General features: G+C 30.9%; 2 protein-coding genes across 2 annotated transcripts in view; one reads left to right on the plus strand and one right to left on the minus strand.

The window, feature by feature from the left end:
• Positions 1-16,881, minus strand: part of LOC137919549 (frequenin-2) — a 137,264-nt gene that overhangs the window by 13,425 nt on the left and 106,958 nt on the right. The window lies entirely within an intron of this gene.
• LOC137920893 (uncharacterized) lies at positions 1,546-4,193 on the plus strand. Its single transcript, XM_068763911.1, has 3 exons — positions 1,546-1,560; positions 1,685-2,609; positions 3,970-4,193. The coding sequence occupies exons 1-3, from the start codon at positions 1,546-1,548 to the stop codon at positions 4,191-4,193; spliced, it is 1,164 nt and encodes a 387-aa protein (XP_068620012.1).

Consider the following 16,881-nt stretch of genomic DNA (forward strand, 5'->3'; position numbering starts at 1 on the left):
TTAAAAAAAATAAAGTTCGGATTGGGGATACCAATTTAGATCACTAGAGTAGCTGAACATGGCATTTTTCGTTGCTTCACCTGTCCCAAAAAGCTATTATTAAACGTATGTTACTCATTTAAACGGTAATTAGCAACAGCATTGTCTTTAGCTAACTAAATTAGCATATTTTTTCAGATAGTGTACGTACATACTTAACTTGAACATAAAGATCTTGTCATTCGATGAAGCGTCAATAAGTTACAAAATGACCAAACTTAATACGCAAATTTGTTAGTCAAAATCGACGTAATACAGAGTTGTTATAATTAGAACTGGTTCTTAGAAACATGAATATAGTTTACGTCGTCAAAAAAAATGGATGTGCCAATTCGATTTAACAAATCGCGCTCGCACGAATTGGCACATCCATGAAGGTTTCGTTTTATAGCTGTGTTTATCATAATAAAACTATAAAAGATACGTTATGCGTATTCAAGAATTGATCCAAGTTAGTAAATAAATTTAAGTTTTACGTAATAACAGAAGACGCAGGGCCGAATGTTTATTGTGAGAAGTGTAGCGGACTATATTATTTTACATAAAAATCTTTTAATTTTTACAGGCCTATCCGATTTTTTTCAACCTGCATACGCCCATCCCAAGGTATAGGTCTCCCACAAAGATCATCACGGTGACCATTCCTACGTTTCTCGCATCCAGCGACTTCTCACTATATAGTGAGGTATACATAGTAGTAGTAATAATACATAGTAGTAGGTATACATATAGGAATATACATATATATGTATAAGATTTCCACTTCAGAACTGACCCACACGATATCTTTGAAACCAGATATAGATATAACTCAGAGACTTATAATTAGGTCAATATTTTTATTTGGATTTAGTAAAATTTAGCTAAGAATGTTTTTTTTTAATTCAATGCGTAAGAGGTTGAAGAGGTTCATTAAAATATATATATGTTCAAACTTCAAACATACCTCTTATAACAACAAATAGTCGACGGAGGACAGATATTATTAATATACTAAAGTCAAGTTCAATTTAGATAGTTATATTTTAATTGTATACTTATAAGCAGTAGTTATTAAAGAAGTAGGACTTATAATATTTAGTAGAACTGCAAGCAAAAGTGATAATTTTATAATCTATTTATACGTATATTGAAGCTTTCTCACCATTCCAAAATGTATGAGAATAAAATATAAAAACCGTTATGTGAACTGCACTCTAGTGTTATGACCGTCTATTATACAATATTGTTATCGATTTGAAAAAAGAACAAAATAAACATGTGAAATTCGATGTGAAAGCGGTTATCAAGCCGAACACCTGTCTGCCTCGAGCCCGCTAATCTGAACACTATGGACCGTACCTTATTTTTAAACGAAAGTTTATTCAAATCAAAATGCGAGATTTATGCGGAATATAAATTAATTTCTGACCAATATATGTCACGGGGAAAGTATTTAATACCTATATATTCTTTTACTTACGACGTTATCAACTCATTTTGATTGCAACGTCTCTATGGTTCAACATGGCTTTATATCTGGTTCGTTTTGCTATAACTTTATGTAGACATATACAGTTCAATATCATATTCAGTCATACAGATGTCTATTGCGATGATATTTGTTTTAATAAATAAAAGATTAATTTACATATATTTGTTTCAGATAATTGTAAGTGCGGTGATGATTGGCAGTGAGGCAGGGTACCTATATCCCAGACCTTCGGTGCCTTTCGAATTACCAATAGATACATCAAACAATTTGAAACAACAAACTTTATTGGATGATTCTATAAATGAACATGAAGTTGCAGTTTCGTATTCCTTACCCATAGAAGACTATCAATATTTGAAACAACACAATGAGGAACATCTCAATTCTAATAAAAATAAAGTAGAAAATGTTAACGGATTGAGTCAGAATGAAATACATAGTGCCAACCAAGGATCTGTGCCACCTGAAAATGCAGTAGCATTGTCTCAAAACATTCCTGAAAGTGACAATTCAAACCCAGTTGAGCATGTAACAATTGCAAATGAAGGCTATATTAATTCACAAGTTGCAAAATATTCAGTTAGCAAATCACAATCTAATAATGATAATAATGAAGTTTTATCCGCTGGAAAAGCGCCGATTGCAAACCAATATATTAATTATCAAGGAAATAATGGAGTAGATATAGTTCAAACAATAGAACCTCAAGTGATGAAGCATATCTATTTTCACGTACCACCTCCAGATATAGAAGAAACGTCACAATACCGTGCTCCCGAGCTACCTAAAAAGATCTACAAGATCATATTTGTTCAAATACCTTCACAAGAATCATCGAACAGCGCACAGATTCGGGCGATAAATGAACAAATAAGGAATACGCCTGTTGTAGAGGACAAGACTATAATATTTGTGTTGGTTAAGAAACCGGATACGGTTGAAGTCTTGCCTCCGCCACCGCCAATTCCATCTGAACATGAAGTGTTATTTGTGAAATATACAGACAACAGTGAACGCCAGACAGTGCCTAGTGTAATGCCTCAGGAAAATTTCTCTCTGAATCAGTCTCCCGTTTTACAACCAGGACTACTAAACGGTCAACGCTAAGGTACTCCTAGATATAAGACTACTTGTTTAAAAATACTTCTAATGTTATATTGTTGTTGAGTTCAACTATTTCTAAAGCATGAAGGCATTGCTCGACATAATCATTTTAAACCAAATGTTTTAACTTTTAAGAAGATACTGTTTAAGGGAATCGTTATAGACTATTATTTTTATAAATAAAAAAATAATGTTAAATGGTATTACAAAAACTTGTTTTTATTTTTATTTTGAACGCTATGAATTACTTTTAAAATTTTTACTTTTTTTAATTTTTTTTCATTTCAACAATTTATTTTATTACTGATATATAGAATGGTAACTTATTATTAGAACCAAAATTTTTTTTTACGTAAAACACGGGTATCTCGTTTTGGATTTGTCTTATAGAGAGTTCGGAAAGGAATGTACTGATTAAACTCTTTATTTATATTTATTATTTTTTAATAATAATCATTCATATCTTTAATATATCGCCATGTTAAAACAGGCGTCGTAGTGATATATCAACATAGTATTATACACAGAAGCAATGCGAATATAAACTTGAATTATCAAACATATTGGATCATATACGCCTGCTATGTGTATATAATGTTTATAACTTTGCGAAATAGCATGCTAAAAATGTATATGTTAAAACAGTATTAATAACGGCTTTATAGCAGCAACATAATAGCGTTTTGTTAATAACGGCCTGTTATTAGTCGTGTAAAAGCGATAGATTGAAATCACTTTTCTCCTATACCAGATACTACAGAGCTTTTTCTTGTAAATATAGAAAAATGTCATTTCAGTACATAACTTTTAATGCATCAGAATATTATGGACTTGCGTTCCGAAAATTGAAACGAGTGGTATTGGCAATTTTTCTACAAGCCTCCAAAATAATTTTTCATATTCTTATTTTGCCGAGAATGTAGAATCTATAAAATAGCAGAAGAATGTTCTAAATTTAAAATTTTCTATGTTTAAAAAGTAATACTATATCCAGCCAGAAAAAATATAAAGAGAAAAGACCTTTCTCTTCCATTCAATCAAAGTCAAGGAAATCGAAAATAGAAAAAGCACTGCAAATTACAATTAAACTAGCGTTTTTAAAAATATCATCGTCTTGTCTGTTGAGCAACACTCGCTTACTACAAACATAATCTGTCATAGAATTTCGAAACATGGAAATACCCAAATATTTAAATGAAAACATATGTTTATGTAAAAAATGTCAAAACGATCATTTAATACTATCCATTAGTTAGTTAATTAAAGAAAGAATCAAAAGATTAATTAAGCTATGCGTTCTTGATTATCATATCATATTATTTATAATGATCTCGATCACAATGATGTCGAAGGCGACCACGACGATGACGACAACGGCGATGACGACGTAGGCGATGACGGCGACTGCGATGACGACGACGGCGATTACGATGGCGATGACGATGACAAGAACGGCGATGATGACGACGACAATGACGACGATGACGACGACGACGATAATGACGACGACGACGACGACAACGATGACGATGACGACGACAACAATGACGACGGAAGCTGCGACTACCACGACTGAGGGGACGACTCCGATTATTATGACCGCCACGGAGAGAACGGCGACGACGATGGTTTGGACAACGCAGTCTACAATAATTATAAAAACATCGACGACGACGTTGACGAAGACAACAGCGACCATGATGACAATAAAGTCTACGATGATGAACAGGAAAGAAATAAGGAGATCGGCAGGAGATCCAAGGCCAGGGACTGGCAGAGGGCTGAGTAGATTGTAAAAGTGACAGCCGTTGTTGCCGAAAGATTCTCCAGTGGTGATTTAGAGATACTGCGTGTATCGGCTCCCCTTTAGGTGGAACCATGACATTAAACTCGCTGGATGCAGGTATAGCGATGCCGCATCTCGTGGCTGTCTTTGGGGCAGGCCTGTGTCTTGTAGTGCGCGTCTACTAACTGCAATCTGATGGAACAGGTGTACAAAAACTTGTGCGCGGAACTGTCTCGCGTTTATTAATAACTTGTTATGACATAATTGGTTTACATAATCTGAGAAATTATAACGTCTCATCCAGTAAAGGTGATAATAAACTGAGAGACGCTCATGTTTCGTATAAAGTCCAATTTTGCATATCCTCGTGAGTTTGTTGTTGAAAATAAATCACGATAATCCGTTCTCCATCGAACAGAGAAAATGGATAGAGCTTACAGGATAGGATTTTGATTTGGACGACGCGAACGGGGTTTTGTGCAGGGATATATGTTTTCATCTAGTTCGGAATTATTTTCGAAGTTTAAGTTCTCGGGTTTGTTTGCGAGGTATCGCATAATAAAGTTTACGCTTTGTAATTTCTTGTAAAATGAAATGTTATTGTATTTGTTTCTGTTGTTTCTGAAGATGTTAATGCTGTTAGCACTAAGGCTTTTACAGCTTTATCGGTACTGAGTTCACGGAGCGGAAGGGTCCGTGAACTAGATGTATTTGTAATAATTAAAATAATGTACATGGAAATTTTATTACATTGTTCAATTATAACATTAATAATTTTAATATTAATGCGATACAATCAAATATGTAACTATATATATATATATACACATAGTGAGATGATACAGTTTGTTTGTATCATCCACAGATTATATTTCGACATACGTCATCTGGAATCTCATTAACCAGCAAAAATCTTTAAAGCGTTTACTCCTATCACTTTGTATAAAGTGATCGCTATATGTTGTAATAATTAATTATCCTATTGGCATATAAACCAATAACTTCTGGCAGTTAGTCTGCAAGAACAGATAGTAAACAGTAATCTGAATTTTATAAATGCCTTTTCTTATTATATCCTCATTACGTTATTTATAATTCTATATCTCTCTCTATCTTTCTCTGATATTATTGATTTTTAGAACAGGGTATACTATAGTGTAATTATGACAAAATGAGTTATAAATTCGCCCCTTTTAAACTTTTTCATCTATAACCAAGCACCATTCATAACAGGATGGTTACGTAATATGGCCTTGAGTGAGAAATGAACATGTAAAGGTCAGGTAGGCTGACCTTTAGCGAACGGAAATTACGCCTTATCTCCGAGGTACGGCGCCCAACGTCAATTGTAAGCAGTCATTTGAAATGACGTTATCAATACATGAAGTCTAAGTAAAACGTTTGTATTGAACGAATTTTTTTAGAAAAGTCTATACAGAATAATAAATTTTTGCCGCCCGTAGAGAATTATGAAATACTTCAGTTCTGAAAATAAAAAAATATTATTGACTAGATTTTTTTCTTTTAATTAACTCAAAAAAATATAAATATGTAATAGCAGGTAACCGTAGTAAAAGTAAGAAACAGCATTTTATTATTGTACATAATTGTGTGGTTAAACAGATAATTAATGTTTAAAATAAGTTTTGGTGTATGTGTGTGGTTTATGAGAGTGCTTAATAGTTTCGGCCAAGGCTGTAATATCTAAAGTCAAATAAAAAAAAATTGGTCGTTTTTCTTAAATTTATAAAGATGGAGGCATGAGGAGACATTATACTCAGTTTTATGTCTATATTCATAGTGAATGATTGAACACGGAGTAATCTTTATTATTATTAGTCAACGCCACCTGATCCTAAGTTTAGCGTCAAGTGATGAATTGATTTGATCCGTCCCACTAGTGGGACTATGACCTCTCGAATACTCGTCTTAGACTTTTCCAGTCACTATGAGTTGTTCGAAGTACATCATTCAGGAGAACTAATATGGATTTTATCCTATATCAAAATACAAACGTTAGGGTTCTATATTATTGTACACATAGATATACTTATAGAAAAAGAGGACAAAAAAGTACAGTCTACTTCGAGTTTTATTCGAACAATTTTTTTTTAACTGAATCATGGAGAGTTGAATAAAAAAATAGAATGATAACACTGCTTGCTATATAACATAATGCAATAAAAGACAATGGTTTACAGAAACAAATGTAATACTTATATATGTCTGTCTGTATATTTATATATCTATCTGTACTGGCTGTCCCCCACCCGTTTCCTGTGGCCTGCTAGGCCTCTTTTTGAGTAATTTTTTGAAACCAATTCTTCGTATTTTTAACACGATGAAAGAAATATTGTGACCAGGTTTTATACCTATGACCCATAGTTTTAAAATATGCAATTATTTTAATCAACGTGTCGTCAATCTTGATTCGCATTTAGGCCAGCTAAACTGTGAAATAAATATTCCTATCATACTTTAAGATTCTAAAACTTAATGTTATCTATAGTTATATATCTAATAAACTTGGATATGAAAATATACATTAATATTTTATAATTTGCATGGAAAAGTAAGATAATTATATTTTTTATTTTGTTTTACAACAACATTTCTTAAAAAGAAGTGCAAATGTATAGAGGTAAGCGATTTTACTACGCAAATGCCTTCCTGAAAAAGGTCTTTGTCATTATCTACAATTCTTTAAGAAGCGGACGCTCTAGAATGTTACAGTGTAGGAAACACTTGGCTGCTTTGAGGCTTTAAATCCTGTGTACATGTGTGTACGTATCTGTGTATGGTGTAGAGAATTCAGTGTTAGACAAAAAGCGATATAACTCGTTTAATATTTCCGCGTTCATAGTGCGAGTCAAAGCAAAATCCGTAGTCTAAGTTATGTGTACTATAAAGAATTTTCACACTATAAAAAACGGTACGAAAACACCAATGCATACGCTTTTATACGATGGGTTCACCGCAGCATATGCGCTCAGAATTGCAACTCCACAAATAAAAAAAAACGCGAAATCTCTGCCAGTTTTCAGCGTTTTTAATTAAAACAATCACTTTTCCTCTGCTCCGTATTATGCTTTTGTCCCCTTTCTAAAAAAATAAACCGTATATTAATATTCCCGTTTGTTATATACGTTTTTTAAATTCAACTTGCAAGTAAGTCTCGCATCGAAATTTCTCGAACTTTCTCTACGAAACTGCAGTCAAAGTACCAGGTCAAGTATTATAGTTCAAGTTGTTCGGCGAGCTTCCGGACAAGTTTCGTAAGTGACCAGAGCAGATCCTGACTGCACTTAAAACTAGTTTTAATATTAATTTACTACCACGATTTAACAAGACCACTGAAATAGAAGTGTTATTTTAGTTTACTAAGATCTTAGAGGGTTAGTGATAATCTTCGCAGAGAACTGACAAAGTATTCATGTCTTCGCTGTAAAATATATTGTGCGAGTAGTTAACATTTTCTGTTCATCTTCATTATTGTAGCCTTGTCCATCAAAGAACGGCCATAGAGCCTTTCTATAGACTTCTAAGAGGCCTTCACAAGGTCATCTGTCCATTTTGTGGGTACTATCGTGCCCCCCCCCCAACCATAATTCTCCAGCCGCCATCTTTTCATATATCTGACCTGCTCACTCTCACTTCAACTTGCTAATCCTCTGACCTATGTCGGTTATTTCTTTACTTTTTGTCTTACTAAATATAATTACTTACTAGTATTAAATTAAATTTTATTACTAAACCCAAAGTTGTCCTAAAGTATGATTTTAAAGTAACTGTACTCTTTTGTACTCCATTAATATATAAATAGAGATGGAAGAAAAGCGAGGAAGGTTAGATGATGGAAGAAAGGCGAGGAAAGAAAGAAGGTATAAAAGAGCAAACGAAAGATATTGTGAAGGACAAAAGTAAAGAATGAAAGATATTGTGACGCGTAAAAGAGTGTGATAAATAAAGAAAAGACTGAAAAAAAATATTGAACAATAAAGTCCCAAATCCCAAAAAGTTAGGGGTACGAGAGGCCCCCAATAGCGGGGGCCATAAAAAAATATAAATAAATAATGTATTATATATAACATAAATAATATATAAATAAAATGCATAGAATAATACGGGCTTTTTAACACCCACATATACAGAATAAGAGGAAAAAGGGTATAATATATAAATATGCCATTAAAACACGCAGTTTAGTTAGTTGATTAGATTATAAACGCAGTGAGATCAGATCAGTGGGAGGGGCCACTAGGTAACTACTAACTCGCGGGAATTCGCTGCATTCAGGCAGTGCTAAGGTCTACGCTCTTCAGTGAGCATCTAATAGCAGACATTATGATAAGTATCATTATTATATTACTAAAAAACGTACCGGTTAATAAATAACTTTATTACCAGTTAAAATCGGTACGTTGTTTAGTTTCGACAAGAGTTGCATCTATCAAAAATCAAACCTAATAGTATTCGCAAGCCTCTCTCTAATGCTTTCAGTGCCTATAATTTTAATAAACTGTATTTTAAACGCTCGGGTATAATAATGTACTTTTTATAACATAGTAATTATCCTTTATATTTTCTATAATAAACGTGACTTGCGTGTTAGTTAAATGAGTTCAATGACCTTTCACATTGGCGACGGATTTTAGTTGAAAATTATTCGTTTTACATGTTCACTTTATTAAATAAATTGATGTGATTTATAATTAAAATAAATATTGTTAGGGCGTCTCGAATGCGAAACAAGAAACCTATGATTTTAAAACATAAGATTAAGTTCGTAAACAGTTTAAGAGACTTTGTAAATATTGAAACGTGAGCAAAAAAATACCTTGGATAATTTAGAACAAAGGTACGGAAGATAATATCTGTGGAGTATAGAAATAATAAGAAGTGATTGATAATTATATTTTCGTATTATAGCACAAAGGAATATTTTAAAAATGAGGTCTTCAAAAATGTATTTTTTAAGAATTTAACTACATCGATCACAATTCAAATGTGGATTCGAAAAATATGCAATATTCGTTAATAGTCTACATAAAGTTTTAATTAAAACTAAATTTTAACTTGGTCATAAAAATATTAAATCTTTAAATCGACGCATGAATGTATTAACGAATATGATTATTATTTGCCAAATTTATGGTTGTTGTTTCAAGGGTCGGTGATAACCTATTCTCCGATTTCTTTCCACACGTGTGCACTGACATTTGAGATGATATAACACATAGTAATTTTATAATCTTCATTATATTTATAGTGTCATATAAAATTAAACAATTAGCAATGTGTTATAAAAATGTCATATGTATGATTTATATTTTATGAACGACTTAAGAATAATATACGCTCAAAAGCGAGATTCATACCTGTGAAGTATAACCTTATTTACCGCCTTTTATGTCACATTTATCTTGAGCCTAAATCTCACGGGGTCATTAACCTCCCTCTAACCGTCGCACGCTTATTTAGGGTCCCCGACTCAGGACTCCCCCAACATTGTTTCGAAAACAAAGACTTTGTGTAATCGTTTACTTCCACCTTTTCAAATAACATTAGTCCACACTGTTTCCGGTTTAATTTCGATTATGGGTTTTACCCTATTCCATATTCAAATCTAAGATCCAATAATCACATAGAGTCATAAATAAATTAAGGATACGTACGTCTATGTTGCGGTAGATTTGTTCTGGACATACACAATATTTTTTAACTATACGAATAATGTGATTTTTTATTCGTGTTAAAGTTTTAAAGCGGCGAATATATTATAAGCTATTACACTGATATCCAATCGTCTGTTAAAAGTAATTTCTCTGAAATATGTTACATTTTTTCTATTATTATACATGCTAATAAATACTGGCAGTGTAATGTCTGCAGGAACAAATATTAAAAAGAAATATATCGAATTCCGAATTTTGAAAACGCTCTTTCTTAGTTTATCAAAATTATTTTATTAATTATTTCTGAAACCATTGATATTTGGATACGGTGCATTATAAATTAATTGAGAGCTATATGTTCACCCCTATATAGCTTTTTCACTTATAACCAAACACTTATATAGCAGCCCTTACGCGACTTTCTAATAGCTCCAATCCAATCCGGAACCTTATAAAACTTACGTGATAGTACTTGGTCGAAAAAATAGCGTCGTGGTATCGATATGGTTGTCCTTCTCTAAAAGAGTCATTATCAGACTTCCACTATTTAATATCTAATTTTTTAAAATATATCAAAGGTAGGATATAATATAACACTACAGTTTAGTTATAGCATAATATGATTTGTTCTTCATTTCAATAAATAATTAAATGTAAATATAGTAGTTAATTATATTAGATTTAATTTCCGTGACTTTATATAAGAACAAAAAATAATAAAGCTTTTAAGTTATATGCTATAACAGCTATTTTGCGTTTATAATCTGTTATATATTCACATAGTCTAAACGTTTATCTGGATTCGTGTTATTAATTTTTATTTGTGTATTTTATGATTTCCCCCGTGTCCTTCCTCATCGATTCAACAAGATAAAATATATTTTCATTTGAATCTTGACGCGCTTAAAAGCGGGATATGAATCACAATTTCTCCTTTGCAATATAAATTAGTACGTCCAGTATTACTTCGAACAAAGCTTTTTTTTTTCTTTCTCTTTCATAACTCCGCTGCAGTTTCTACTATAAAAGAAAACCTCCGTTGTAGTACATTTTTATTGCCTCCTTTATTGCTTCGTTGTTTTCATTTTATTCTCAGACGTGATAAGTTTATTATTTCCGAGTTGAATCTATGACAACACGTTGGACGACAGTTTACATTTGTTTATTTAGCTGAGTTCTAAATATTTTTATACCATTCATTATATATTTATTAGTAGTTTTTACAAGTTTGGATTTAGGTTATAGGTTATAGGTTCTTTTCGAATCAAAGCGTGTTTGGAACCGCTATTGCTTTAAGTGGAAAGTTGTCATGCCGAGACAAGAGAATGCAAGAGTTAGCTCCGCTCTGGCATTCTTCTCATGGCATGGCATCTAAAAAATAACGTAGCGGTATTACGTCTTTTGACACGGGTGACCAGTTAAAAATTTCGTTTTTAAAAATATCAAATCAAATATTATCCATTATTCGGCCTTTTGTTAACAATGCGGGGGTTTATTACCTATATAGTGGATAGTCCACAGCTGAAATTATAATGGTCATAATGATAATGAATTTAAAAACATTGTGTCGATTACAATTACATTCGGTAAATTACGGTGATGTCAGGAAAAGGTCAATCTTGGAATTCAATTAGGCTAGCTAGTGTACGACACAGCTCAGCACAGCTCAGTGTTACCAGTAATAGTTGTTTTAAAGTATAGATAATTGATATCTTTCAATTTTAAATTAATGTATTATAAACTTTCAATAAAAAATAGCAATGTTTTTAATTTACAATATTGCTAAAACATTACCACGAAAGTCAACGGCCAATGAGTGTTACCGGTAATAGTTTATTAAAAAGTATAGATAATTAATAGCTTTTTATTTTAAATTAATGTATTTTTAACTTACAATAAGTAGTTGCAATATTTTTAGTTTACAATATTGCTAAAATTTTATCATAAATGTCAATGGCCAATGAGTGCTACTAGTAATAATTTATTAAAATTATAGATAGATAATGGCTTTTTATTTTAAAGTATGTATTTTTAACTTTCAATAAAAAATAGCAGTATTTTTAATTTACAATATTGCTAAAATTTTACCGTGTTTATGAAAACATTTGTGTCATGAATTTTATAACATTGTTATTCCATTTATATTTCATTTAGCGAAATAGAATCAAATCCGTTAAAACATTGTTGAGCTAAATAAACAAAAACTCGGTACAGAGGCTATATGCGTATAAAGGTGAAAATAAAAACTAATGCATTGGACTGATGGTGTTATGTTTACCATAAATCGCAGTCTAGCTTTATATATTAGAACATTTGTGATGTTAGAGGTGATGTTTTCGAAACAAAAAAACGTTCCTTTTTTGATTTCAGCTGCTCGCCTTTACATATTCTACGTAGGATAAATAGTCGCGTGAAACGCTCACAAAAAAAAACAAACCTTTTAGCTAACTTCTTTTATAAATAGCTAAATTAAAATATACAACTATTTGAATTTTAATATTAATTAAGAATGTTTCATAAGTGAAATAATTGTATGTATAACAAATATTCTTAGAAACTTTATGAAGGGAGGTTATATGAGCAAAACACATTGATGCATTAAGGTTTTTACAATTTTTATTTCTGAAACTAAATTGATTTTTTAATTTTGATAAATTGTTTTTTCATTTAGTTGTATCGTATTAATTCCTTCAATGTTTTTACACCTATAATCAATTACTTTGTATATATGCGCAAAGAATGAATATGAAGAAAAATATTATATTTATATGTGCAAAGGTAAAACTTAAAACACTATGTTTTTAAATGTAACAACTAGTTTTTAAACGAATAATAAAAGAATGAAAGAAAATGACCTTCTCCCATTATCGTATTGCCACGTTTTTAACCTTTCCTCAACGCCATTAACTAGAAGCTAAAGAATGAAGTGGAAGTATACAACAAACAATGAAACCAATTTTAAACAAGAACTTCAGCGATAAAAAACGATTAAGATGCAAGAGAAAAGCGGTTGATACTAATTAAACTTATTTAATATATGAACGTAATTTGAAATTATTATTTGCATAAAATAATTTATTAAAAGGTTATATTATGGACTAAACGATGTTGATATCATTTGTTTTCTATATTAATATTTGAAAGATCATATCATTAATAATTAGAGACAGTGTTTGTTATTATAATTTAAAAATATATTGCTGGCGGTGAGAAATAAATGGTAATTCTCGTTAAATAATACTAAGGTAAGCCTGTATCAGAATGCATTTGGTTTAGGTGTATGAATATCACAGAAAATAGCCAAAAAATTGCTTTTATGTAAACAGGTTGATTGGTTATGGGTTAAAATGCATCAAAGGGATGAATCGTATATTTGCTGTCGATTAATATATAGGCCGCACACAGCAGTCTCCACAAGTAAATTAAAAAATCAATTTAGTTACATAAATAAAAGATGTAAAAGCCTTAGTACTTTAATGCGTTTTGCTACCACACCTATATAACCTCCTTCTATAAATATTCTAAGAAGATTTGTTATATATACGATTTCTTCGCTAATAAAACATTCTTAATTATTATTAAAATTCGTATAGTAGTATATTTTAATTAAGTTATATATAAAAGAAGTTAACAAATAGGTTTTTTTTCTTAGTGAGCGTTTCATCCTGCTATTTATTCTGCGCGTATTATGTAAAGGCGAGTAGCTGATATAAAATCATCTCATCTCTAACATGACAAATGTTCTAATATATAAAGTTAGACTGCGATTTATGGTAAACATGACACCATCAGTTCACTGCATTAGTTTTTTATTTTCATCTTTATACGCATATAGCCTCTGTACCGAGTTTTTATTTATTTAGCTCAATACTGTTTTAACGGATTTTTAACTACTTCGCTAAATGTAATTTAAATGGAACAGTTTAATAATTACAATATTATAAAATTAATTATATAAGTAATGTCTTAAATACGGTAAAATTTTGGCAATATTTTTAATTAAAAATTATTCTATTTTTATTGAAAGTTAAAAATAAATCAATTTAAAATAAAAAGCTCTTTATTATCTATATTTTTAATAAACTATTACAGGTGACACACATTGGCAATTCACTTTCATGGTTATATTTTAGCAATATTGTAAATTAAAAATATTGCTATTTTTTATTGAAAGTTGAAAATATATTAATTTAAAATCTAAAGATATTAATTATTTATACTTTTAATAAACTATTATTCAAAATAATTATTCTTCTCAAATGAAATTTAACAATGATTTATAATATCAACTATATATATGGGTTAACAGAATTACGAATATATTTTTTACGACATTAAAGAATAAAATATGTAAAAAAAAAATATTTGTTGACGCTCCATAAGAGTTCTGTTCAAAATTCCAATGTTGAATAAATTAATTTTATTTCTATCTTCAAATTAAATCTCAGTTTATTATAAAGCGAGTAATGGACTTGGTTTATATCTAGCTTATTGTTTGCAAAATATACATTAACAGGAAATGAAATTTAATTTCCTTTCGTTTTCCAGATGAAATGGCTTTAAAGACTGAATAGCTCGTAATTTTCCCGCTCCTCCGTAAGACAGTCCATTGGAGATCCTCAGCTGATAAACTACAGACAATAAATATGTTAATATCAATAGTTCATTATTCCGTAACGATGTTGTATATTATTTAATAAAAAGTAAATATATTCATTGTCTATTTTTAAAGTATTCCAAATTTAAATTTAGTAGATTTTTTAATTATCTATGCTCAGAAATAGATCTAATAACAAAAATAATTTGACAGATATATAAGTATTTTGTTGGATACCTGGACGTGAATGTAAAAGAATCATAATTATCATCATATCATGACTAAAGCCTAAGTTAAAGCTTAAGTTGAATTATGGAACTCTTAAAAGTAAAAAAAATATATACATATAAGCATTTGTGAAACTCTTTCAAATAGATTGGAGATGGAATGAAGAATTTTTATAAAGAACTGACATATCAATTTTAGAAACAATAAGTTGTTATACATAATTCCGAAATTCCAAATCGACAATTAAAGTCTATATTTGAACCGGATATGATTTAAATTGACACCACATTAGGTTCGTGCAAAGAAAAACGCATGAATAATATTTATTTTTGAATTATTCAACTGTTCAAAATACAACGTGGTAGTTCAACTGGCAACACTATGAAACCAGTCTTAATACGCCGGAGTTTATTTATCTATTTTTTAATTAGGTTTCTGGTTTTCGGAGAACTGTATCGAATTGTAAAGGAACGTAACTAAGTCGAGTTTTCTTTGCTATTCAAGGTCCGAATCTTATTGCAGGCACGGCTTAAATTATTCCCAATTCTAAGTGCTTCTTTACTATTGGCTTAGTGCCAAGGAAAACGCCGTAACTGAAAATTTAAAAAGATACTAAATTAAAGTCGTTGCTACAGTGTTGGCTATGTTATATAAGAACTCCTCATTTGCACACGGAAATAAAAAAAAAAACACTTCGACACATATGAAAATAGTCTGCACATGATGTAGGATTAGAAGATGATGTTTCTGCAAATATTTTAAATAATTTTTGGCACTATAGATCTGTATTACATAAGGAAAGAGCAACTGTTGAGTTTGTTACCGGATCTTCTCCGCAGATCAGCATTTCAAGCCAGTGATAGCTTTTTACTTATAATAATAAAATAAGTAACGATTCAATAACGTAAATATGTACTGGAATAAAGATATTTTCAATTTGTATATGAATGTATTTAGTCAGGTCATAAAGACACAACTGTTGGAACTTTAGTAGTGTATGAAAAGGTTCCTGTATTTTTATAAACAGACGTGAAAAATAAGAGTTTACCGTGAATATCTTTATTATTCTCATCAGTGAAGTTTTCTGCGACAGATACGTTTATATAAACACCCTTTTTTCCCTAAACTACTAAATTACATTTCAGCGTTTTTCAAGGCGATACCAGATATTCTATATTCAACCACCATTCGAGTAAAATTATGGAAACGTAAAAATATAGATGGAAGTCACGTAAAGGACTCCCATCACTCTTATACGGCCCGCTTACCCTCCGATGTTTTACGAGTCGTCATATAATACTTTTTATATGTTCGATTCCAGAAATAAGTTTAAAGATTCACTAAATGTGTGCAGGTTAACATACCACGGTCGATAGTAACATAAAAAGATTAAATATTAATATTTTAAACGTAATTTACAGATTGATTATTGATAAATGTAAAAGTTTTAAAAGCATCAAATTGTTAACCATTTTGATGCTTGTATATAGCATTTATGAATTGCTTCGGAAATAATAAAAAGCACAATAAAATAACATATTTTTATTTACTATTTGCCCTTACAGACTTCGTACTGATTGACTTATTATCCCGTCGTAATCCAATAGAAAAAATAATTCAGATGTAATGTCTTTTGTCGACAAATGAGCTGTACATTCATTCCTTTATATATTTTACATCGATGCCATATTGTTACGTGTAGTGATAGGGCTCAATTCAAAATGTCATTTGCATCCAAACGATGTATTATGTCACGAAACCGAGTTTAATCATAGTGATGGACGAATATTCGCCATTCGTACAATTTTGTAATTACGCTAATACTAGGCTTTAAATCCGCAAACACTGTTTACTTTCACACTCGGGAACGAGCTAACTGTCGCTTTGTTATCGCTTCGTATCGCTGACTAGATGTCAGAAAAAAATTCCCTTTCTTCCTCGAGACCGCTCTGTAAATACCGCTGGTCGGTAATTTCTA

This window comes from Battus philenor, unplaced genomic scaffold, assembly GCF_028537555.1.
Source record: "Battus philenor isolate CCGP_79_NKW_IND1 unplaced genomic scaffold, ilBatPhil1.0.hap1 SCAF_1, whole genome shotgun sequence".
NCBI classification, from domain to species: domain Eukaryota; kingdom Metazoa; phylum Arthropoda; class Insecta; order Lepidoptera; family Papilionidae; genus Battus; species Battus philenor.

Excerpts from the sequence above, each read along its gene's own strand:
- LOC137920893 (XM_068763911.1), top strand. Across the intron at positions 2,610-3,969 it reads ACAACCAGGACTACTAAACG|GCGACCACGACGATGACGAC; the intron begins GTCAACGCTAAG and ends ATGATGTCGAAG.